Below are 24,433 nucleotides of genomic sequence, written 5' to 3'. Positions count from 1 at the left end.
CAGGAGCCTGCCACTAATAGGGTTAATTGAAGGTGTTCCGCCGCCACTGTGTGTTAGGATGCAAGGCGCAAGGTCAAAGTCACGCAAGAGTATTCTTGATAGAGGCTTTTTCACTAATTCAAGCTAGCTATATCAATTAAGACAAGTTCGCCATCATCATCATCATCAGCAGCAGCAGCAGCAGCAGCAGCAGCAGCAGCAGCAGCAGCAGCAGCAGCAGCAGCATCATTATCATCATCATCATCAGTTTATTGAGGTCTCCAGTAAATGGTTTTCAGGCCTCTCGTCATACATAATACAAACACAGTAAAATACACTCTATCGGTAAGAACAACACAATGAAAATATAAATGTTAAAAACGTGAATTAATATACGGTTAAAAAGAATTGACAGTCAGGTTCAGCTATGTCCGACAATGCACTTGGAGGCCATCTCTCGATTCCATGTGCACACACTTCTATGGGGGAAGCTGCGCCTGGCGTGCTCAGTGGAGATACGAGGGACTTCGAGCTGGCCTCCACATGCGCTCCGAGTGCGCCGGTCTGTTACGTCCGAGCGGCGCTGCACAATGTGAGCTAGAGCCGGCGGCACGTCAGATGAGATCCATCCTGAGGCTTAAAATGAATGCTTAGAAATAGATGCCAAATTCGTGATCAGCGGCTACGAATACATCATATGTGACCTATTCGTATTCGTTTATTAGGGCTTTTCCAACAGAGTGGCTATTACGGCCCAGTCAGTACATGTAAATATCACATTGCTAAAAAAAAAAAAACTATGCTAAAAACACACAGGTTCACACATATATCGGCACAAACATGCAAAGAATAAAAGAGTATAAGTCAATCAACCTATCAAGTGGCAAGGTTAACAAAAGGTCATTCCAGGTCACATGAGGTTAAAATAAATACCTATTGACCTTTATCAAACAGCATAGATATGCACCTACGTCATTCGACGCGTCTTAGCAAGATGTAATGCATTGGTACCACTGCCTTAGCTCTAAGACTATTTTTGTTAAAGTTATTTGCGTAAAACTAAGTTACCTAATACCTATATAACGTCACTATATTTTCAGAATTTGGGCTTGAAATCAATTAGAAGTAATACTTATGATATTTATTAACCTCTTCCTGAGTGAATATGATCTGTTATGCAGATTAAATTCACTTTTACGTAAAAAAATTATTTTTCGTTGTAAACCGGTTCACCTTTTGCTTTTTAACATTCCTGTGACGTCATAGCTCCAAGGGGCGTTCCACGACAAATCGACAAATAAAAAATTAAATTTGCACCCTCATATTTTATTTTTCGTTGAAAACTGGTGTGAGAGCTTGTGATGGGCGGGGAAGCCAACTGTGGTAAGGATTTTTTTCTTCGAACAACGGTTTCCGAGATATAGCCTCGGGCAATTCCTGGAGGTCGCGCTGCAGCCCTATGTTTGGCGGCCTATAACTCAGAAACTATTGGTTTTCTACGATAAAACTTTATATGGTTCAACTCACAATCAGCCAACAAATATTTTGGATATCTCGGATTTTCAATTTTTGAAAATTTTGATCACGTGACCTTTTGACCTATTTTTCGAATAGTGACCTTGATATTTTCCCCACTGAAAGTTGCAATTTTGTCTGATGACGATTAAAGCCTTTTCAATTGTCATTCATATGCGAAAATAAAAAGTGGCTATCGCCCTGCGTTAACCTCAGGTCAGGTCATTTTTATGACCTGTCCCTTATTACGAGCGGGAGCGACAGCGAGATCTCGAGAATAAAGCCACGGTGACTAAATAAAGCAAGATAGCGAACAAGTGGTAAACAGTGCAGGGTACAAACGGATAAGGTCTATAATTTTTGCTGAAGTTATTTTCAGGTCAGGTCAAAGATGACGTCACAGGAGCAAAAAGGAAGTCAAAATTGCGGCACTACATATATATGAAGTTTTTCTCGAATAACTTTCAAGGTATCCCAGCTAGGAACAAACTAATAGCACCATCGTGATCCTCTCGTCGATCCGCATCGAAACATATGTATGTTGACCTCGAAAGGTCGAAAGGTCAAAAGTTGACCTTAGGTCACGTGACGAGCGGGAGCGACAGCGAGAACTCGAGAATAAAGCAAGATAGCGACAAGCGGTAAACGGTGCAGGGTACACACGGATAAGGTCTATAATTTTTACTGAGGTCATTTTCAGGTCAGGTCAAAGAAATTCGAATATTAAGAATATTCGAGAAAAACTTCATATATATGTAGTGTAGTGCCGCAATTTTGACTTCCTTTTTGCTCCTGTGACGTCATCTTTGACCTGACCTGAAAATGACCTCAGTAAAAATTATAGACCTTATCCGTGTGTACCCTGCACCGTTTACCGCTTGTCGCTATCTTGCTTTATTCTCGAGATCTCGCTGTCGCTCCCGCTCGTGATAATGGACAGGTCATAAAAATGACCTGACCTGAGGTTAACGCAGGGCGATAGCCACTTTTTTATTTTCGCATATGAATGACAATTGAAAAGGTTTTAATCGTCATCAGACAAAATTGCAACTTTCAGTGGGGAAAATATCAAGGTCACTCTTCGAAAAATAGGTCAAAAGGTCACGTGATCAAAATTTTCAACAATTGAAAATCCGAGATAGCCAAAATGTTTGTTGGTTGATTGTGAGTTGAACCATAATAAAGTTTTATCGTAGAAAACCAATAGTTTTTGAATTATAGGTCGCCAAACTAGGGCTGCAGCGCGACCTCGAGGAATTGCCCAAGGCTATACATCTCGTATCTCGGAAACCGTTGTTCGAAGAAAAAAATCCTTGCCACAGCTGTCTTCCCCGCCCATCACAACCCATTAGACCAATTTTAAGCAAAAAATAAAATATGAGGGTCCAGGGCACTTGTCGATTTGTCGTGGAACGAAATGGTCAAGGATGTTTCTGTATTTGCATAGGTATATCTGACATGTCTTCACAAAGACTGAAATATTCACAATTTAGCATGCCTTTCCCTACCATTCACGCAAGTGTTTTCTGGTTGGTCGAGGCTGACCCCTGTTGTGACGTCACAGGTCATCATCCATTCAGGTGACTATCCACATGCCAGCTATATCCTATGGGTATTCAGACTCATTTTGGAAACCTAGATGTATTTTTTAATTTTATGACCGACTTCTCGTCATTTTAACTTAAACTGATTTGACCTTTTTGATCTCCCTGTGACGTCACAGGTCAAATATCAAGGTCATCGGTATCCTAGCTTGTGCACCTCGATGAGATCTTTCGAATTCCGTATGATTTTTCCGATCCGACTGTTGGTTCCGGAGATACGAAGGGAACCCTTTGCCCCCCCCCCCACACACACACACACAACAGGACGTGGAACCTGCCAGACCTCAACGGGACGCGTGTTAATTAACACCGTTAGGTATAGGTAAGCGTTTGAGAACTAAGTTCGCTCTCTAAGTCTTCCTAGTATTTATCATACGACTGAGATACCGGTGGTGGCAAGTATAGGTATTCTTACATACATGGGCCCTGAATATAGCCGACGGGAGCCTGAAGGTTAACCTGACCTGACTTGAAGCGACCCACTCAAAAGGCCCAAAATTAACATTACTCAACAGAACGAATGCAAAAGTTATCTTCACGACCCGAAAATATCCTAGAAATTCTCACTCCAGGACAGCTAGCAGGTCCCGATTTTCCGGACATTTGGGTCATTGATTTGAAGTGGAAGGTCAACAACTGACACGTGACCTTAGAATTGCATATAATTGGCTTCCTCCTGTTTCAAGGAGCTCAACTTATTTTCATTCGACACGTCTCGACGAGAGGAACACGATGCTGGCAAGAGTAATGTCGTGACTCTTTTGAGTCAAAAGTTAGTAAAGAAAACATTCTATGCGTAAAACGGTTATTTTTTTAGCTTTTGCCCTCTGGAGGCTAAACCGTTGACCTGAGGTCCAATTTGAGGGCACACTCCGGAAAGAGGGTTGAGAGGGATATCGAATGCGCTTTTCTGCGGCGCTGCAGCTTTACTGGTTTCTGGGTTATGTGCCGCTGCTTAGAAAAGGTTGAAATAGGCAGCATTTTACCTTTGATGACCTCTGGTCATCTGACCTTTGACCTGACCTAACATAATAGATTATCCCCGCGCCCCGATTGTCTGGTGGATATGACCGACAGCCCGGATGAATTATGGTGCCTAATCCTAAGGAAGTGTAGATTAGTTGCTGTTGGCCCTCAGCTTGGCGAGGACGACAGAAACGGTTCAGCAATGAGTTCAAAGGGGATATCGGGTTTTCGATCGGAATCAGGCTAACCGCATTCATGGAACCAGTACCTACCTATAGGTAGGTACCTACTACCTATACCTACATTGTACCTATAGGTACAATGTATAGGTACAATGTACCATTGTACCTATAGGTACATACAATGGTACAATATAGGTATATAACAATATAGGTACAATGTCATTATTATTTTCCGTGTTAAAAGGCACAAGTGACTAGACGGATTCGCAGCTAATCACTCGTTGAGGTACCAGTGTCTGATCAGGTGTCTGATTGGAGTTTGGTGTGTCAAGCTGATCTTTTCAATTTCTCCCCATAACGAGTCTGATGTTATGGACGGACAAGGCGTAAGTGTTATTATAGGTATTTGCATCCTTCCAACCAGACGATCACTTTAACTATTTTGTTTTGTTGTGTTAGAACATATACCTATGGCTGACGAAGAAGGCAGCGGCCTTCGAAAGCTACCAATTATATAAACGTTACTGGTGTGGAATAGCTCTTTTTTTCTATAAACTTCCGCCTTCGTCCGAGGTATGGCAGTGTCCCTGAAGTTTATCCCATCTCATGTTTCTCGGGAAATTTGCCTAGATGTCGCAGTTTGCATTATTGTAGATGACGCTACACTGCAAGGCTCGAACATTTCTCCTGCCAGCGGATCAGTGATCATTCAGAGTCAGAGTGATCGCTCAGGTAGGCAGCAGAATACCGCCGTCGTTCTCAAGCTTTCTTCCCAATGATTCCTGGCATTCAATACCTGACATGCTGCATAGTTGAGTTGGCTTTGCTCGCCCTGCTTGCCCTTTTCCTTACCTGGTATCTGAAAGCCAGACTAACAAGGAACAGTATATCTATATACAGGTAAGGCACTGCCCTGACCGGGTTACGGACAAAAGTACGTATCGCTAAAGTACGTAGGACAAAAGTACGTAAGCAAAAGTACGTAGGATTAAAGTACGTATCGCAGAAGTACGTACAGTATAAAGTACGTATGGACAAAAGTACATCAGGGACAAAAGTACGTATCGCAGAAGTACGTACAGTATAAAGTACGTATGGACAAAAGTACGTCAGGGACAAAAGTACGTATCGCAGAAGTACGTACAGCATAAAGTACGTATGGACAAAAGTACGTCCGGGACAAAAGTACGTATAGCTAATGTACGTAAGGTAAAAAGTACGTATGGACAAAAGTACGTCAGGGACAAAAGTACGTATCGCAGAAGTACGTAGGGTATAAAGTACGTATGGACAAAAGTACGTCACGGACAAAAGAACGTATAGCTAATGTACGTAGGGTAAAAGGTACGTATGGACAAAAGTACGTCACGGACAAAAGTACGTATGGCAGAAGTACGTAGGGTATAAATTACGTAAACGTATGGACAAAAGTACGTCACTTACAAAAGTACATATTAGGGTGGCACTTAATTTCGACTTTTTTAATTTCGACCGGGACGGGTAGCCATATTGTTCTACCTCACGAAAAAATGATCTGTATGAAATTTTATCAAAAAATATTTATATTTAGAGGTAGCTCAATGGGGTCATACTTGGTACATATTGAGAAAACGTATATTGTGAACGGGGATTCAGATGTGTGTCGCGCCATTCCAAGCATTGTCATATTTGAGCTGTAATACGTTTAAATGAATGATAGATGCCTTTCTATTTGTTTCATAACCACAGTGTTTCTCGCCGCAAACGCGCTGTGACGCAATGCGTGATTCAACCAATGGCCGTTCAGCGTAGTTTAGCTTATTTTGTTCGGTGACGGTAGCCCGCTGCCAGGCGTGCAACCTCAGCTCTTCTCTCGTATTACGATGGTTGGGAAGGGTCACGAGACTGCTGGCACTTACCGGGGTTACATGAGCAAATAAATGCGTATCAGGAATGGTTTTTCTTTGCTGAGTATTGTGATCCGTTTGTAATACGCATTTACTGTGCTGATGTATCCCCGGTTACTGATGCGCAGGGGGACACTGCCAGTGTACGGCCACAGGGCAGGTCTCCGTGTCTTCGTGATGTCAGGGAGAAGACGTGCACGTGAAAAAGATAAGTTGACTGTTTTGCTAAGCCTTTTCAGAACATTTTTCGCTAGCCAGGCTCAAATTGACAGGCCACAGCAAACGCTGTTCAAGAATCCCTCGATGAGTGAGAGTTGAATGATTGAGTGAAAGCGCTCAGTTTTGACACAAGTGCATCGAACACCGGTCTCAATGCAGGAGCCTGCACGATCATCAAGCAGCGGCTTGAGCAGGACTTGCTCCACCTGACTTGCCACGACATTTACGAGTTTGTTCTATAAAGACATTTTCAGCGTGCCTCGGCTCGTCCAGCGGCCCAGACGTTGTTTTGTTTAAGCGCTTCCATAAAAGTGGGCATCTAGATAGAACGAAGCCATAAACCTTCAAAAACTGTGACATGTCCCACCTCCACAACCCGCGTGATGTTCGGTCGTACCGTGAGATGCTGGAGCTGGTCATCACTGTCCTCGGTGGTGTTCCGAAACGAGGTATGAAGATCGCTCGCCTCGATATGCTCCTTGTGTGCTGGTTGACCAATGCCATTTACGCTATGAAGTTTTACCTCTTCCGAGCACAATCCCGGCTCACTACGTCTAAGAAGAAGAGCCTCCAACAAATCGTGACCTTTGTGGGAACAACGTAGTTTTCGGCTCGATTCAATGCACCGCTTCTGGCGTCTGCACCAGCGCAAGATTTCGACTTCCTCAAGTCCCTTCTGGAGTACGAATTGGTGTTCGAATTGGTGTCCAAGACGATAGCCATTGCCTTCAGCCGTCACCTCTGGTATCTAAATGAGAGGCTGGTCGCCCTCAACTTCTAATGAAGGAGATAACGATCGCTGCTACTAAACGTGAGATGGCTGCATCGTTACGAGAGAAGGAGAGGGCCGAGTAACCCCCCCCCCCCGTCGAGCCCACGTTGAACTTACTATAGCTTCAGTCTCTAGCAAGTCCACGGCAGACTTCGTCATATCACAACTGGCTTCACAAGCTTCTTCAGCATCCTCGGTATGGACACCGACTTCCTCTTGAAGGATCTGATTCCTTGGAGGTCAAGCCATTCTACAACGCCGCCATGCAGTACGAGGTCTCTTTACGCCTCGACGACTTCGCGGAACGAGGCATTTTGTTGATGGCCAGGAAATCGATCTGACCCCCACGAAGGATAAAGACTAACAGCAGCTCCTCTTGTAGGTCGTCGAGGAGCAAAGACGCAAGCATTCTGACATACGCAAGGCGACTGTAACTTATAAGTAGGCAAGACTAGCCGACGAATGATGTGTACATGTGCTGATTACGGATGATACCGCTTTCTCTTTTCATGGAGTTATGCAGTAAGTTATGCATACCTTCAAAAGAATTATGTGCCTCATATGTACCTATATATCTGAGCTTTAGGTGCTGAAACGTTTCGATAAAGTCTTGGCAGCGTCCAATGTCATTGTGAACATCAGAAATACACGTGGAAATTAAAATTTCGGCAAAATTGTGTTTTTCACAAAAATGTGAACTTTGACCTGGTTGAGCTACCACTAAATAAACACATTTTCCAAAAATATTTTACACACAACGTTTTCTCGGGTGGTAGAACAGATTGGCTGCCCGTCCCGTTGAAAATTCTCAAAACGAAATTTTAGCCCCGTTTTAGTGCCACCCTAGTACATATAGCAAATGTACGTAGGGTATAAAGGTAAAGACGCAAGGTAAAGACCTTGGGCAAGACGCCCCAGATAATTTATTTTGCTACATAGGCCTACCTAAATTTTGTCCTACATCACCTGGAAGGCCAAATTTGTGCTCAATGTGTTCTTTGGACATTTTACTTTAAATTTCACCCCTAAAATTTATTCACTTATGATCGGACTCCCAGCTAGGAAGTGATTTGTGAAGCAACTGCAAATGGGGCATTTTGCCCCAACACCAGGGCAAAACGCCCCACGGCCTGAGGCAAGAAGCCCCATACTCTAGAGTCTAGCTTAAAGATTAAACATGGTAGTTGACTAAATCTTATATGAGAGGTCCGTTAGACCGCTGGAGGCACGGCACTGAAGTTAGCACCTTCCATCCTATCAGGTGTTCAGCTATGACACTATTGTATGAGCAGGTTTTTCACGTGCCTCATAAGGCCAAATAATAAATTATTGCAAAGCAAATCAGTTAACAATACACTTCCTTTGCCATACAGCTGCTGAGAAAAATACATATAAATGCATAGAAACTTGCTGTTCGCCAGCTACCGAACATTAGGAAGTGGGTAGTCCGAACAACACATGCGGGTAAAACGCCCCATGGAGCTTTTTGCCCCGCGACCTACTGGGGCGTTTTACCCCATCACGTAGTTCGGTCAGCGAACAACGCCTTGCGCTCCAGCAAGACATGAAGACACGAACCAACGCGGCATTATAAGCGTTAGACAATAGTTGTTCAAAATACATAAAAGTCGTTAACCTGATGTGGACTACAAAAGAACGCGATGATGCATAATCAGATGACCAAACATAAAAATCACTCAAAAACACATTTTTGGCTATATCTCCCCAGAGAGCTATCACAATTTCTTTCCAGTCTGCTCATATAATGATCATATAGTGCACCTTTAACAGAAGAGAGGATCTTTCCCCAGAACCCTGTCAGTTCCGAGAAACATCGGTGAGGCCGCCAGGCGTTTTACCTCGGCGGGGCGACTTGCCCCGGTCTACCCTACATTTGGACCAAAGTACGTCACGGACAAAAGTACGCATAGCAAATGTACGTATTGGGTATAAAGTACGTACCCCACCCATGGGGTACCTAAGTTGATCAATGCGTAATACCTTTCTTATTCTTTATTTTATGAGCATTTGTTACAAGGCATAGCAAAATTTATCGATGAGTAAATGGGCGAAAGGGACAAAGCTATATTATTTGGTATATGAATTTATCATGAGTTCCCTGTAGTATGGCAACAGGGTAGCAATAAAGAAAAAGTGGCTCAACTTACACTACTATACCCTACTTCTAGCATACGTACTTATACACTACGTACTTTGGCATACGAACCGTAGGGAAGTTGGGGCAATGCCGGAGTTTGGGCAAAGCCGAAATTCGAGATATTTCGGAAACCGTAAGACATGGATGCCACCTGTCAGTGATGCTCTGAAGCTTAAGTGACTACAATTATCGCATGTTTGTTACGAGTCGTCATTCGGAATACTTCGGCTGTGAGGGCGCCAAGAGCGTTTTCAAGGTACGCGTTCCTTGTACTACATGCGCCTTTGAAGCTGCATTTCTTACTCATTATGCTACCGTTTGTCTGGCCAATTCGGTCAAGTAATCTTCAGCATGTCTTTGCATAAGTGTGCTGCCTATTTGAAATTTATACGGCACGTTGGACAGTTATGGGCCTGCAAATGAAAGTATGGCTGGCTGGGGTAATGCCGAAAACGTGCAATTACGCACGTTAAAGCACGCTACGTGGACTTTACTGCTGTAGAATAGCAACGCGAATTTTTAGTCACACAAATTACACTTTCAACCGACACAACGGCCTGTTACCTATAAGGAATTATTTACCTGGCATTTTCTTATTATATCACACAATTATAACTTCCAGTGTGCACCAAGCGTCCTCAAGCTCTTAAAACGCGTGTCAGCTTTGATAAATTCTGGATAAAGTTTGAGATAAAGTGGCAAAACATCAATGTCGGCATTCCCCGTAGATCACTTCTCCCATTTTCGGCTTTCCCCGCAGTCCGGGGCAACGCCGAAAAAGTCACTTCTTTGATATTTTTAGTTTGTGCGCTTATCGGTATGCGAATTCATAAAATGCGCCTGGTATGTTTGAAAGGCAAAAGACTGGCCTCTCGAATGACGCCAACAAGAATAGCTTATGTTGTCTACCTTGCGTGCTACGGGCGTCAGAAAAAAAGTTTTCGGCGTTCCCCCAACTTCCCCTACGTACTTTTGGCATACGTATTTTTTACACTACGTACTTTTGCATACGAACTTTTGCGTACGAACATTTGCGTACGTACTTTTGGCATACGTACTTTATACACTACGTACTTTTGCAAACGTACTTTTGCGTACGAACATTTGCGTACGTACTTTTGGCATACGCACTTTATACACTACGTACTTTTGCATACGAACTTTTGCGTACGAGCATTTGCGTACGTACTTTTGGCATACGTACTTTTTACACTACGTACTTTTGCATACGTACTTTTGCGTACGAACATTTGCGTACATACTTTTGGCATGCGTACTTTATGCACTACGTACTTTTTCATACGTACTTTTGCGTACGAACATTTGCGTACGTACTTTTGGCATACGTACTTTATGCGCTACGTTCTTTTGCATACGTACTTTTGCGTACGAACATTTGCGTACGTACTTTTGGCATACGAACTTTAGCGCCTACGTATATTTGCGTACGAACATTTGCATACGTACTTTTGTCCTACGTACTTTAGCGATACGTACTTTAGTCCTAAAATCGCCCTGACCGCCACCAGATTGTCACCTCAGCTCGCCAGCCGCCACCTGTCCACTATTAGTACGAAAGCTGCCGCTAGAGGCGCTATGCATGTCCGGAGCGCCTAATCCTGGACGTGCCTTACGTAAGAATAATGAGTGAGATTGGTGAATGAGATGGCTACAATGGGTGTATAGTCGACCACATAATGATGTTCCACTCCTCAGAAGCTATCAGTTGATCGGAGCGCTAAGTTGTGCCGTTTATCACGCAATTAAGCGTGTCGATTGTGAGCATTGGAACAAAGCTATAATTTGTGAACTCAGCCCGTGTGATGCGACAAAGCCTACCACTCCAGGCAAATAATTGCCTGGTGAAAAGTGGAACATCATTCTGTAGTCGACTATACACTGTACACCTACGAAAAGCATGCCCACGTCACTTTGTATGTTGTTGGCCAAATCGACGTGACAGTATCAGGCTGATATATTTTGAAAATCCATGGCCTATCTTTCTTTCAAGCTGTGTCTTCAGTTACCTACTTCAACCCTAAACGGTTATGCTTATATTCAGAGGTCGCGAACAGCGTGCAACTCCTCGTAAATGGCATTTAAAATAGCACAAAAATAATGAGGAAGGTTCTTTTGTCAGGTCAAAGGTCTGGTCTTTAAAATTCATCAAAGGTCAATTTTGCCCCGAACGTGCCTCGCTAGAGGGCAGATTCTGCCCCCTCCGCCTGGCTTCCGAACTGATGGTCGTAGAACGTAAACGGATGTGGAAATCGGCTTTCCAAGACGGGTCTCTGAAGCATCTTATAAGAGTAATAGCTTATCAATCGTTGAAGTTTAAAAGTGATCGCTCAGTTGGTGTGGGTATAGCGAGCATTGGAACTTTTTCTGAGGTAAGGCCACTTGACGTGACCTGGTGACATGACCTTGAACGACCCTGGTCTGAAATTTTTAAAACAACGTAAAGATGTATGAACAGGCATACCAAAAACGGCGGCGCGCAGCGTATTTGCGAACACTCTGGTGGGGGCGGGGGGAGGCTAAAAGCGACGGTTAGTAGGTATAGGAAGTTAGTTTTCAGGAATTGGGCTGCACTAGCCCTCGCAGGCCCGGGGGGCGTGTTTCGCCCCCCCCCCCGGGCGAATATTGGCGATAGCTCCCGAACGCTTAGGGGTGGAAAAGCGAAACTTCAAGTACTTGTTCCCCCATCAACTTGACATCTTCCGGAGTAAAAAACGTCCCATTGATGACGTTACAGAGTCGATTTTCCTAGATACCGCATGGCAAGCTACGGCATCACAGACGTGAGCTTCAAATAGCTGCCAAAAATAGAGAATAGAGATATGTAAAGACATATTACGAGCACGTTTGTGCAGCGTTTGACCTAGGAAAATATAAAGATAGAGAGGTCAGGTCAACGAACCCGAGGTGGAGTTTTAGTTTTTATGCAAATAACTTCAACAAAAATATTCCTAGAGCTATGGCAGTGGTACCAACGCATTCGTCTTGTCACGCCGCGTTGAATGACATATACATATTTTGGTTGGAAAAGTTCAAGTTTTATGTTAACCTCATGTGACCTCGATTGATCTTTGGTTGACCTTAGCAAATGGAAGGTCGTATATGATGGATTTGTAGCCACTGATCACGAATCTGGCATCCATTTTACTCATTTAGAGCCTCAATATGGCAAAACTGTCTCAATTATTATGGCTTATTTGAAACAGTGAAATAGCCTCTAGCCACGACACTTTTTTGTGACCTTGATCATGGAGCAGCCTTGCATTGGTGCCTCAAAAGTCAAAACATTCCGAACTCTTGGAATTTATTATGCAAGATATGCGAAAGAGTGCGCAGTTCTAGCTCAATTTTGAGCATGAGCCTCACCTTAAACTTGAGGGATCGGAACGCTCAGATTCCGTCTTTCGATTCTCACCCACTTTTGCCGGCTTTGTGCATTTAACCGTCTTTTAGAACAGTTACTATATGTGATCACTACAGTGTGCCGGATTTTATCTTTGAACTTGACTTCTGCCCTTGAAAATCGACCTGAAGTCAAAATTGTACGCGCTTTATAATCGTCTCGTAAAGACCTTTCGCTTGGTACCGCTTTTGTTTCCATAGGCTAGCTCCCTTATTTACGGAGTTAGACGGGGGGGGGGGGGGTAGATCTTGTCCCCCAGGCTGCCGTGGTTTGGACTACCCCCGGGCCCGGCCGGGCCAGTTGCTTGGGTACTTTATTTGTCAAGCTATCTTACATTATTTTCGATCAAAAAATTAAAACATTTAGATAACTACTCTTGATATCAAGACATTTAACCCGCGCCCCACTGGGGGGGGGGCTATTTATAGCCCCCTCCCGTTTTTCTGCAATAACTTCCAAACCGCTTGACGTATCGACGCCAAACTTTCAGTACCTTCGGCTGCATTAATTTGACACCTTGTGTCAAAATTTGAACTTCTTACCTACCATAGGTCGGCCGGAAATGACGTCAGAGTGACGTCATGTTCGGCCGATTTCGACGCAAAACATTGAACCACGGCAATCGCTCCCAAGAGCTCACTTTTTAAGCTAGATCCAATTTCTTTGCATGAGAGGACTCAGAATAGACTGCGCTATCAAACTGCTATTTCGGATTTTCGACATTTTGAAAATTTTGAAAATTTTATATAATAAAATTCAAAATTTATATTTTTACATTTTTCCATTTTTTTTGACTTTTCGAAAAAATTCGGAATATGTGTGATAAAACGCATTATTATGACTAACTCTAGCAAGTTTTAGCTAAATATCTTCAAAAATGGCCAAGTTATACGCATTATTGCAAAAAAATTAGCAATTATTAATTTTTCAAATCCATTTTTCAGCACGAATTTGACATCGTACGCCAATATAAATAGCACCATCGTGTTCCTGAGCTCAAGCTGCATCCAATGGACATCTTTTTTGTTGAAAAAGTTTAGCTTCAAAATTTGACCTTTTTTGACCTGAACGTGACATTTGACTCAAAATGACCTCAAATGACACAGACGACATCAAATTCTAAATGTTTGGCCTAAATGGACCATAAAACATGTGTCACGTGACCGACGGATGATATAATATTTTCGTGACCTGTGATGACCTGACCTTGACCTGAAAATCAAAGTACAAGTTTGGTACCCTCAGAGTATCTAGAGCATCTGTTCACGAGTGTGTGAACCAAAAATGAGCCTGATCTGACTTGTAAGACGGCGGCCAGAGCCCAAAACGTGAAGAAGCCAAAATGCTAATAATTTTCACTTTGACCTGACCTGTAACGTCATCGGTGACCTCGAGGTCAATGAAATTAGGTTTCGCTCGACAGTTTTTCCGGGGCTATCAGACGCCGTTTGAATTTTGACGATCGGCCCAGACACGGCATAGGCAACTCCTGCTCGAAGCGTTTTATATTGCTGGCAAACATAAATAAATCTGAGTAGTAATAGACAAATATATATATTGAGACGGGTTACACAGCACAATCTGTTCATTGTTTTAATTTCTGAGAGGGTGTCGAAAAAGTCATTTAGACGAAACGCGTCCACCCAATGTGCTGTGTAACCCGTCTCAATATATATAAATAAATCTGTTCAGCAAACAGGCTCACCGAAGACGATAGGGCGGTGATATTCCGGTCCGGGAGGCCCTTGAACTGACCTCTGTCCCGGCGAGTTTAGAGACTGTTGTCGACTGGCTGCGCCGCGTCCCCAGTCCGGTTTCTCCGGTCTGCTTCTGACGAAGGTCAGTGGCCCCGGTCACTGCCTGCGGTTGGCTGGGGACAGTCGAAGCTGCAGCCGGGTGCCTGCTGCCGAGGCAGACTGCTGTAGCCTTCCCAGTGAGTTGCATGTCTATTTAGTGGGGTGTCAAAGCAATCGGATGCCAAGCTTCGGCCTGCCGACCAATACTAAGCCAATGTCAACGCTCTCTTCGAAAGCCATATGGATTTAATTTTTGTATGTGTAGTACTTACGGTCAAATATTGCACTCTTTTCGCCGAGTGTCGCCTCGTTGTTTGTAAACATGTCTTATTTGGGTCGTGCATGTGGATAATCGGTGCCTTCCAGGTGATTAATTACACTGGTGCCTAATGCCAAAATTAATCCGAATATGATATGTATAGAACATGGTTATCTGCACGGTTACTATGTTATCTGCACCGTAATCAACCCATCGATAACATCCCTTTTCTGGTTCTGATAATATCACGGATGATTGTGAAATTCACATACTAAAATTTGGCGTAGCTAAATTTAGCTAAAAGAGCTTTCTCTATGCTGCGTCTGGATCATAAGCACCCGACATCTTCCCTCTTACGCAATGAATAATGCAGTACCTATTATTGATTCACCGTGATCCCACCCCCTGATGCTAATTCTCCGATTTGTCGGTCGCAGGCCTGTCTCTTACCCGTCATCCTGCGCCACGTTTTTACAAATCACAAGCTTTGACAGCTCACCTTCGACAGCTCGCTTTGCCAGCTCACAAACTTCGCCAGCACAACGACGCCGAAAGCTGACCTTGGATCAACATCAAGGGTCAGAGGCGGCCTGATAACTGGTTTCTATATTTCTGGCGTAGCAACAATCAAAACGCATACGAATAGCTGATCCCGTGTCGTTGGTTCGCGTTTGCCGGTTCTTCAGGTCTTAGGAGTGAGTGTGCAAACGAAACTTGAATCTCATCTTGAGGATACCATAAAGCTTATAATTATTTAAAAAAAAATCTCTCTCTCCCTCTCTCTCTCTCTCTCTCTCTCTCTCTCTCTCTCTCTCTCTCTCTCTCTCTCTCTCTCACTCTCTCTCTCTCTTGCCGAAGTTTTTTGTTTTAGATTAGATATTTCATATTTGCGAAAAAGCACAAAAGAGTGTTGAAATACTCTCAGGAGAGAGCTGCAGTTCATTCACACAATGTCAGTAGCTGCTCGAGGACTTACTATTTTTTAGATTTTCTCAAGAAAGGTATAAATATGGAATTTCTTTCACCAGCTTCAAAATCTGAATGGCTTATGAAAAAAATACCTACTCGTATAGGTCACAGTGAGTCGTATAGTGGTTTTCAGATTTCTGTCTCCACTGGGTAGGCAGCAATCTGCTGTGCAAATTAGGGGTCGTGACATTTATTGACCTCCGTAGGTCAAACGGCTCGGAGTGACGCCGAATGGCTTGGCCCACGTTTTCTCTATTCCAGTTCAATGGCTCTGTGATGTGTAAGGTAAAAGTCGCTTCGAGCTGTCCTTAATAGTCTGGGGTGAATCCGGGCAAAACCTGAAGTGTGTCATTTTTATATTGCATTCTGCCGAAATCAAACGAGTCCACATCTTCGCAAGAAGTTTGCAAGGCAAACAACCGGCGCGGTGGAGGGCTCTGTACAGAATGGTGCTCCACTCCTAAGAAGGTATCAGTTCACTGGAACGCTAGGGTGTGCCGTTTATCATGCAGTTAAGCGCTAAACGTTAGGTTTGAACGTTAGGTCACAGCATTTAACTGTTAACCCGCGCCCCACTGGGGGGGGGGGCTATTTATAGCCCCCCTCCCGTTTTTCTGCAATAACTTCCAAACCGCTTGACGTATCGACGCCAGACTTTCAGTACCTTCGGCTGCATCAATTTGACACCTTGTGTCAAAATTTGAACTTCGTACCTACCATAGGTCGGGCGGAAATGACGTCAGAGTGACGTCATGTTCGGCCGATTTCGACGCAAAACATTGAACCACGGCAATCGCTCCCAAGAGCTCAGTTTTTAAGCTAGATCCAATTTCTTTGCATGAGAGGAGTCAAAATAGACTGCGCTATCAAACTGCTATCTCGGATTTTCGAAATTTTGAAAATTTCGAAAATTTTATATAATAAAATTCAAAATTTATATTTCTGCATTTTTTCCCAAAAATGTTTGACTTTTCGAAAAAACCGGAATATATGTGATAGAACGCATTAATATGACTAACTCTAGCAAGTTTTAGCTAAATATCTTCGAAAATGGCCAAGTTATACGCATTATTGCAAAAAAATAACAATTATTGATTTTTCAAATCAATTTTTCAGCATGAATTTGACATCGTACGTCAATATAAATAGCATTATCGTGTTCCTGAGCTCAAACTGCATCCAATAGACACCTTTTCTGTTGAAAAATTTTAACTTCAAAATTTGACCTTTTTTGACCTGAAAGTGACCTGACCTAAGCTAGATTTGACTCAAAATGACCTCGAATGACACAGACAACATCAAATTCGTAATGTTTGGCCTAAATGGACCATAAAACATGTGTCACGTGACCGACGGATGATATAATCTTTTCGTGACCTGTGATGACCTGACCTTGACCTGAAAATCAAAGTAAAAGTTTGGTACCCTCAGAGTATCTAGAGCATCTGTTCACGAGTGTGTGAACCAAAAATGAGCCTGATCTGACTTGTAAGACGGCGGCCAGAGCTCAAAACGTGAAGAAGCCAAAATGCTAATAATTTTTACTTTGACCTGACCTGTGACGTCATCGGTGACCTCGAGGTCAATGAAATTAGGTTTCGCTCGACAGTTTTTCCGTGGCTATCAGACACCGTTTGAATTTTGACGATCGGCCCAGTAGTTTCGGAGTTAGGAGGGGGGCTATGAATAGCCCCCCCCCCCCCCCAGTAGGGCGTGTTATACGCAGACCCCAGTGGGGCGCGGGTTAACTCAGCCCTTGTGATGCGGTACAGCCTACCACTCCAGGCAACTGATCGTGAAAACTGGGACCTCGTTCTGTAGTCAACTGTACATAGGTCAATTATGTGTTTTCGGTTTGTTGTTGTTTTTTCACTTGTGGATAAATAATTAACTACGATTATTTTATAAATGATAGGATAGATAAAAGCTAGAACTGCTGTGTAAATTATTTGATATGACCCGTAAATGTCCTTAGGTCATCGCCTGACATTGAGACGTCAAATGGGAAGAAAGAACATCGTCTGATCATCTATTGGGCCATTTTCAGCACAATACATACTGGGTGAGCGTTCTTCTTTTTTTACCACAATTAGCTTTTTCTCTAATGTTTATTCAAGATGTTCCTCAAACGTAGCAACGTTTTACGTTTTATTGGCACAAGTTCGTCACAAGGTATCTATCAACTATTATGGTGTATTAGCCACGTTGGAATTAGCAGATACCTAATCGGCATGCACATGCAGACAACTAAACAGCTCAGCGATACATTTACAATTGGTCTGTTGCTACCTTTTTTAAGTCAGTCTGTTGCAACGAACGAAGTAATTACGAAAAACAGCGGAGATGTAAAGTCACATAAATTTCATCAAGTGCAAAAACTCATCTACGAAAATTGACGGACGGTAATGCAGCAAATACCGCTCCCAGCGAGGATCTACCCAGCACTCAGTCGATATAGCATGTGCCGTCGTACTGGTGGCAGTACTTTGGCTGCATGGTCTCGGCATGGACCCCACGGGCGACCATTCGCCGACGGTGGTGCACGAGGCGCCACTGGGCCGCTAGCGAGTCCGTCTCCGGCTCCGCCCACAGACGCTCGGCCAGCGCCGCGCCGCGAGGCCACAGCTTGGTGTCCAGGTTGGCGTCGTCGGCCTGCTCAGTCCACAGCGCCGCAGAGCCTCCCAGAATCTGAGCAGAGAAGTCTGACTGACTAGCTGGCTGAGACGCAGCGGCATCAGAGTTACTCTGGAAGCTCTGCGCTATCTTCCTGGGACTGTTTTCGTAGACGGTCTGCCAGCTCTTGTAGGGCGAGCACCAGTTGTTGCCCTTGCCGACCCAGGCGGAAAATCCACAGTCCAAATACCAGGCGTCGTAGTTGGATAGAATCAGCTCGTAGCCCTGTTTGAGTAGGTCGCCGATCTGCTGGTCTTTGCCCGTGGTCCAGATCTGGATGATGTACTTGCTGGGGTCGAGAAGCGACTCCTCGGCAGGTCGCTGGGTGAGGTGCGACGTCCACAGAATCGTCTTCTGCTCGCCGGCGATGCTGGTCCACATGTCGTAGACACGCTCCTGGAACTGGATCCACAGCTTCATGTACTCCTCGTCGTCGGTGGGGTCGCCTCCTTTCTCCTTGACGAACGCAGCAATCTCCGGCGTCGTCTTCCAGCAGTTCAGGTTGATCTGGAAAAGGAATGCGAATCGATAACTGGTGGAAAGCCTGGCCATTAACAAAAAGAAACTAGTAGGGACACTCGCTTTCTTCAGAAACATGTTAAGTGAACCTAATAGGCATCAACTAAAACGGCATTTCCTGTAGGCTTTTAGGGACAGATACAGCTGTATGGCAACTGCAATGGCAGCTGTATCTGGCTGCACTTTCTCTTAGTGCTTCCAACACTGTATTTTTCATGCATTTCCCATTGACAATGTATGTACTTTGTGTCACGTAAGCCATAGTTGAACGGAGTGGGTGGGTGAACGGGGATGGAGGAAGGTGATGGCAATAACTGCGCGATTGATATGTAGAAGTGGATATTTCGTAATCACCTCGTCTCCACCAATGTGGAACAGGTCCGGCTGGAAGACATCGTTGTATTCCACCAGAATCGTCTTCAGAACCTTATAGAGGTTCTCATTGATGATGTTCATCTGCCCGCAAGGCGGTTCGACGCAGAACTGCTGCCACGGCTCCTGTAGTGTAAATGCATGTTTGTTTTAGTTTCCAAGGGATGAATGTGGTGTTCTTACTTTATCAGAAGAGTTTAGAGTGGCATTATTTATCACAATGATGCATCAATCATTTTAGAAGCGGTGTTTTGTAAACTGAACATAAAAAACATTTCGAACCGGTCTGCCTTTGTCTAACCAGCTATAACCTGACAGAGATGCTGGCTTTCGGCAGAACTCACCTTGCCCAGACAGACGGTGAGATTCCCCATCCCGGCCTTCTCGCCCCACTGCCAGCCGAAGCCGACGTGGGCGGGCATGTCCAGCTCGGGCAGCAGGCGCACACCCCGCTCCAGCGCAAACTGCACCAGCTCCTCCACCTCCGCCCGGGTGTACACCTCGCGCGGCGAGTAGGCGCCGTACTGCGCCAGCCGCGGCTCGCCCGTGATCTCGATCGGGAAGCTGTGCGTGTCGGTGATGTGCCAGTGCAGCGTGTTCAGCTTGTTCATGGCCATGGCGCCGATGGTGCGGCGCAGGCCGGCCACCGAGATGAAGTTGCGCGACGTGTCGAGCGTCAGCGCGCGCACCGGGTACACGGGCGCGTCTCTGACGTCGGCCGTCACCGTCATCAGCGCGTCGTTGGCGTCGTCGTACGCCACCAGCTGCGAGAGCGTCTCCATGCCGTGGCGCGCGCCGAAGAACGTCTTGGCCTCGATGTGCGCCTCTAGCTGGTCGGCGTCGGTGTGCGTGATGTTCAGCTTGTAGGACTCGTCAGTCTTCAGCGTGAGCGACGCATCAGATCGCTCTACAGTGACGCGGATTGTCAGCTGACGCGTCGCCAGGTTAGCATCACTTGCAGAAGATAGCTCCAGGCAGCTTCCGCCAGGAGGTCGCATGTCACGGAGCGTTTCCTTCAGTCTGTTACCGGCCTTCTCAACATGGCCGCGAACATCCTGCGGGGCGTCCACGATGACAATAACCTGGCTGTACTTGAAGGACACTGGCGTTTTGCCGATGGTGAACGTTCCAGTGGGTTTCGGCCAGAGGGTGAGTCCCTTACCACATGTCAGCTTGCAGCCGCCGAGGGTCATGCCATTGGTAGCCTCGCTAACGGGAGTGCGCAGACAGGCGCCTTCCCGACACTCCCACATCCACGGGAACGTCAGCGGACTCCTGTGCAGACAGGAAAAACATAGGTGTCATATTTGGCATCTTTTTTCTCACTCGTTTGCATATGCTATTGCAGTGACAGCAGTGTTCAATGTTTATGTCCTAGGCTACTTCATAACCTGAAGTAGCCACTATCCAATATCCATACTTTTCCTGCTTTTATGTAATGCTGAGTACCGACATTTTATGTAGAAATAAACTTCGAAGACCGAGGCACATTACTTTGCGTTCTGTCACTGGGTCCAAATCGTTCTTCCTGTAACTCCAAATTTGTTGTTTCGATGAAAAAACAACGTTGAATAAATTCAAAACATATAAGATTATTCCTTAGTATGCGTCACACCTTTCAGTCATACCCATTTAATCGTCTGGACTATAATCTTAATAGTAATGGTGCCTAATTTTACAACACAAACTTACGAAAGAACAACAATTTTATTGAAACGACCTAGCCTTATCCATGTTAATTTTTCAAAGAAGTGGACATAGCTATAATATATTTTTTAACAACTTATTCTTTTCGTTATAAAAAGCACAAAAACATAAGAGAGATTTAGAAATCATTCTGAAGCCAGCAAAGCACACTCGTGGAGAAATTATACAAGCTTATTATATTCCAAAACATTATTAAAATCAACATACGTATATAAAGATAAAAGATAGTATAAAAGATAGGTACCTAAATATTAAGAAACTATAAAAGATAAGTGATCTGAAAGTGTTCTCAAGTTTGGTAAGGAATATTTGCCTGATGGTGATCGTTACCTCTCCTTCAATCCTTATCAGTGCGTCATTAAAGGGAATAGTTCACTTTCACGAAATTGTTTTTTTGCAATGAATTTATGATTTTTTATGCTCAAAATGATCAGCAAAGAAACTAAAACCTTTTTATAAAAAATATTGTTTTCTATATTTTAATATAGGAAGAACTCCTTCAGTCTTAAAAGAGGAAAATGACCCCTGCAAGGCACCTTTTTCGGGACGAGAAATGGAATATCTTTGCCTAGGGTGATCGTTGGGCCGTAAAAGCTCCTGATTTGTGCTTGTCTCGGCTCAAGTTACGGAACTGCTATACCAGTTCAAAACCCCATGTTAAAAGTGAGCTATTTACTTTAACCCGCGAGTTGCTGGGGGGGGGCGTTAAACGCCCCCACTTTTTTCGCCGGGCCATAGCATAAAAACGGCGCGCCGCAGGCGCGCCAAATTTTGGGTACCTGTAGGGAGTCGATTGAAGTGTATTGTGACAAAGTTTCAAAAAAATCGGTCGGAAAATTTTTGAGATATCGAGGTTTTAGTGACGTCATGATTTCTGAGTTTTCGACCAAAAACGGCATATGTTCAAAAAATCATATAAAATCACAGAGTAGACATACAGACATGCCGTAAACGCCATTAGACTGCCAATACCATGATCAATCAAATGGTTATCTTCGATTATTGATTATCGTTCCGCATTTTCCATAATCTTGAACTGAATCTTGGCAATTTTTCGTGACTACTTCATGACCATGTTACATGAATTTCTTAAATTGAACTTTTTGAGCCAAACACGTACACATATGATAAAACGAATGTCACCATCGTGTTCTACGCCCCAAATTACCCGTTAAACATGTGTCACAGGCTGCGAATATCAGTTTTGATTTTCGGGGATATGTGCCTACCCGGTTGACCTGACCTTGACCCTGACCTATGCTTGACTGACCCCTACATGGAGCTGACACTCTCGTAGGCCTTATAAGATGGATTGTGCACCGTTTTGACAGAGTTTATGGCGAGAGGCGCCCATTGCGAAGTCCTGAAGTCCATGCTACTGAAAGCCCGATTTCAGGTGTTTGACCTGACCTTGACCCGACCTGTGACCTCAAAATTCAACTTTAAAGTACTCATCTGAAGCGTCTCGTCGCGCTCTTTCGTTTGCCGCCTCGTGCGTTTCGCTGCGCCTATTGGTTCTCGAGTTATCGGCTGGGGGCGTTTAACGCCCCCCCCCCCCCCCCCAGCAAACGGTGGGTGGCGAAATACCCCAGCAACTGCCGGGTTAAACATGGCAACATTATATTGGACCAAATAACATAACTGCAACGATAAGTAAGGAAAACGCAAATAAAATATAGGTATTAGCTTTATCTATGCTATTACTCGGTGGGTACTTACTTGAGTTTGCAAACTGAGCCGGGTTCAACCCAGTCTTGCACCCAATCAGATACCTTTTCTTCTTCCGCTTTGGATAGAATCGCCTCGACAGTCTTGTGTTCGGTATGCGAAGCCTCTCCAGATGCATGTTCTGTTTTGTTTGGGGCTTCATGATGTTCTGTTTTGTTTGGGGCTTCATGATGTTCTGTTTTGTTTGGGTTTTCATGATGTTCTGTTGTGTCTGTGTGTGGGGTTTCATGATGTTCTGTTGTGTGTGGGGTTTCATGATGTTCTGCTTTGTTTGGGGTGTCCTGGGCGTTAGCCACCCATACGAGCAGGCATAAGAGAAGCAGCTTCATCCTTTTTACCGAATCCTGCAACAGATTATGTCATCACGTCATAAAACATGTAGCATGAGCCCTCATTGGTTTGGTTAATTATCTTGCATTCGACGGAAAAAATTAACGCTTCACCATCTATTGCATCGTTATAAATCAACATAGGGAAAACAAATCAGCCTTTCCACTTCCGCAGCCAGTTGTTTGCCTGGTCTCACCCACCCAGCCCCCACCTCGCCTCACCTGTGCACTGCGTACCGGACAGCTTTGCTCCAAACCGTGCAGAGCGCTGTCGAAGCGTGCAACCTGTCCGTGCACCTCCCTCTCACTGCAGTGGGGTCACGGCGCCGGGCGCGGGCAGGTAGTGAGCGGCGGGGGCCGCCCATCGCCCCCGGGCACCTGGAGACCGGTCGCGGGGGGAGGCGACGCAGTCCAGAGATAGCCATCAGGCTGTGTTGCATCACAGCCCGTCCGACGCTCTATAGACGGGAATATTCGCTTCATTGTTTGGGTCGTTTGGGTTGGGCCTTTTTGGTCTGTTGAGGTGAGTTGAGGGTCAAGCGATGAGGAAATCTATGTGGGGGGTTACTGAGCTGAGTTGATCAGCGACTGATGCTCTTCGGTGGTTGATCCCGCTGTAATGGTAGCGTTGCGTCCCTCTAGGATATGCCACCTGATGGGGTGAGCATTAGCCTGGTTTTAACGAGCCGATGCCTTAGTCCCGATGGCAAAGAAGATCGCTCTCACCGGACCATATCTTATATATAGGTTATGCGCGATGTGGGCAGTTATGAATTGAATGGGGTCCGGACAGAGCCGATTGAATACGGAATTGCTGTCGCCAGTAGCAGTCACTATTTGCGATAGAGAGAAGAACGATGCAGAGGGCTGCGAAAAGGCCGTGAGCTTTTAAGTTTTCCCAGATCTCTCGGCAGAAAAACTGGGTTTGTCGTATTTCGTACCTAACTACGTTCTTATAGTTCCTACCGATTTGAAATATTGGGCATCGTCTGAGTGCGATCAAAGATAGGTAACTTCTTATTTGGGATGAAGTGGCCGAAGCGATAGGTTGTGTCATTGCTTCGTGTTTTCTGGATTAGCAGTTTAGGCGCATGGTGTGGCTTCCTGAGCCAGACCAGGAGTGTCTAACTGACGGCTTCTTTGTTCTTATGAGTTGGTCGGAAAGGTTAGAACTGTAGGCGTACCGTTGTGCAATGCTAGTAAGTCTTATCAAATGTCATGCACGAACGTCGGCATCATTATATAAGCATCTTTTCACGGAGCCTGGCTTCCATAAGGATTGACAACGAACGCACTGGTAGGCTTAGTGGGTGAATGACCCTTTGCGATCTTAGGAAGCACGACACTCAGCCGACGGCATTGCACATTGAGTGCATGAA

The 24,433-nt window shown here is 44.7% G+C and overlaps 1 protein-coding gene across 1 annotated transcript; it reads right to left on the bottom strand.

Moving 5' to 3' along the window:
• Nucleotides 1-17,820: 17,820 nt before the first annotated feature.
• On the bottom strand, nt 17,821-23,414 carry LOC122366397 (chitooligosaccharidolytic beta-N-acetylglucosaminidase-like). The gene is made up of 5 exons (XM_043338613.1): nt 23,277-23,414; nt 22,717-23,069; nt 19,635-20,565; nt 19,273-19,416; nt 17,821-18,906 (listed from the first exon to the last, which is right to left on the bottom strand). The coding sequence occupies exons 2-5, from the start codon at nt 23,052-23,054 to the stop codon at nt 18,172-18,174; spliced, it is 2,148 nt and encodes a 715-aa protein (XP_043194548.1). The 5' UTR covers nt 23,055-23,069; nt 23,277-23,414; the 3' UTR covers nt 17,821-18,171.
• Between the last annotated feature and the right edge of the window lie 1,019 nt (nt 23,415-24,433).

This window comes from Amphibalanus amphitrite, unplaced genomic scaffold, assembly GCF_019059575.1.
Source record: "Amphibalanus amphitrite isolate SeventyFive unplaced genomic scaffold, NRLGWU_Aamphi_draft 000029F_arrow, whole genome shotgun sequence".
In the NCBI taxonomy this organism is placed as follows: domain Eukaryota; kingdom Metazoa; phylum Arthropoda; class Thecostraca; order Balanomorpha; family Balanidae; genus Amphibalanus; species Amphibalanus amphitrite.
This window is presented reverse-complemented; position numbering and strand designations above follow the sequence as displayed.

Bases quoted from the DNA above. Each gene is read 5' to 3' on its own strand.
- LOC122366397 (XM_043338613.1), bottom strand. From the start codon at position 23,054: ATGAAGCTGCTTCTCTTATGCCTGCTCGTATGGGTGGCTAACGCCCAG. The intron at 20,566-22,716 runs GTAAGTACCCAC...CTGTCTGCACAG, and splicing joins GGCTCAGTTTGCAAACTCAA to GAGTCCGCTGACGTTCCCGT. The intron at 18,907-19,272 runs GTGATTACGAAA...TTCCTTTTCCAG, and splicing joins TCCACATTGGTGGAGACGAG to ATCAACCTGAACTGCTGGAA.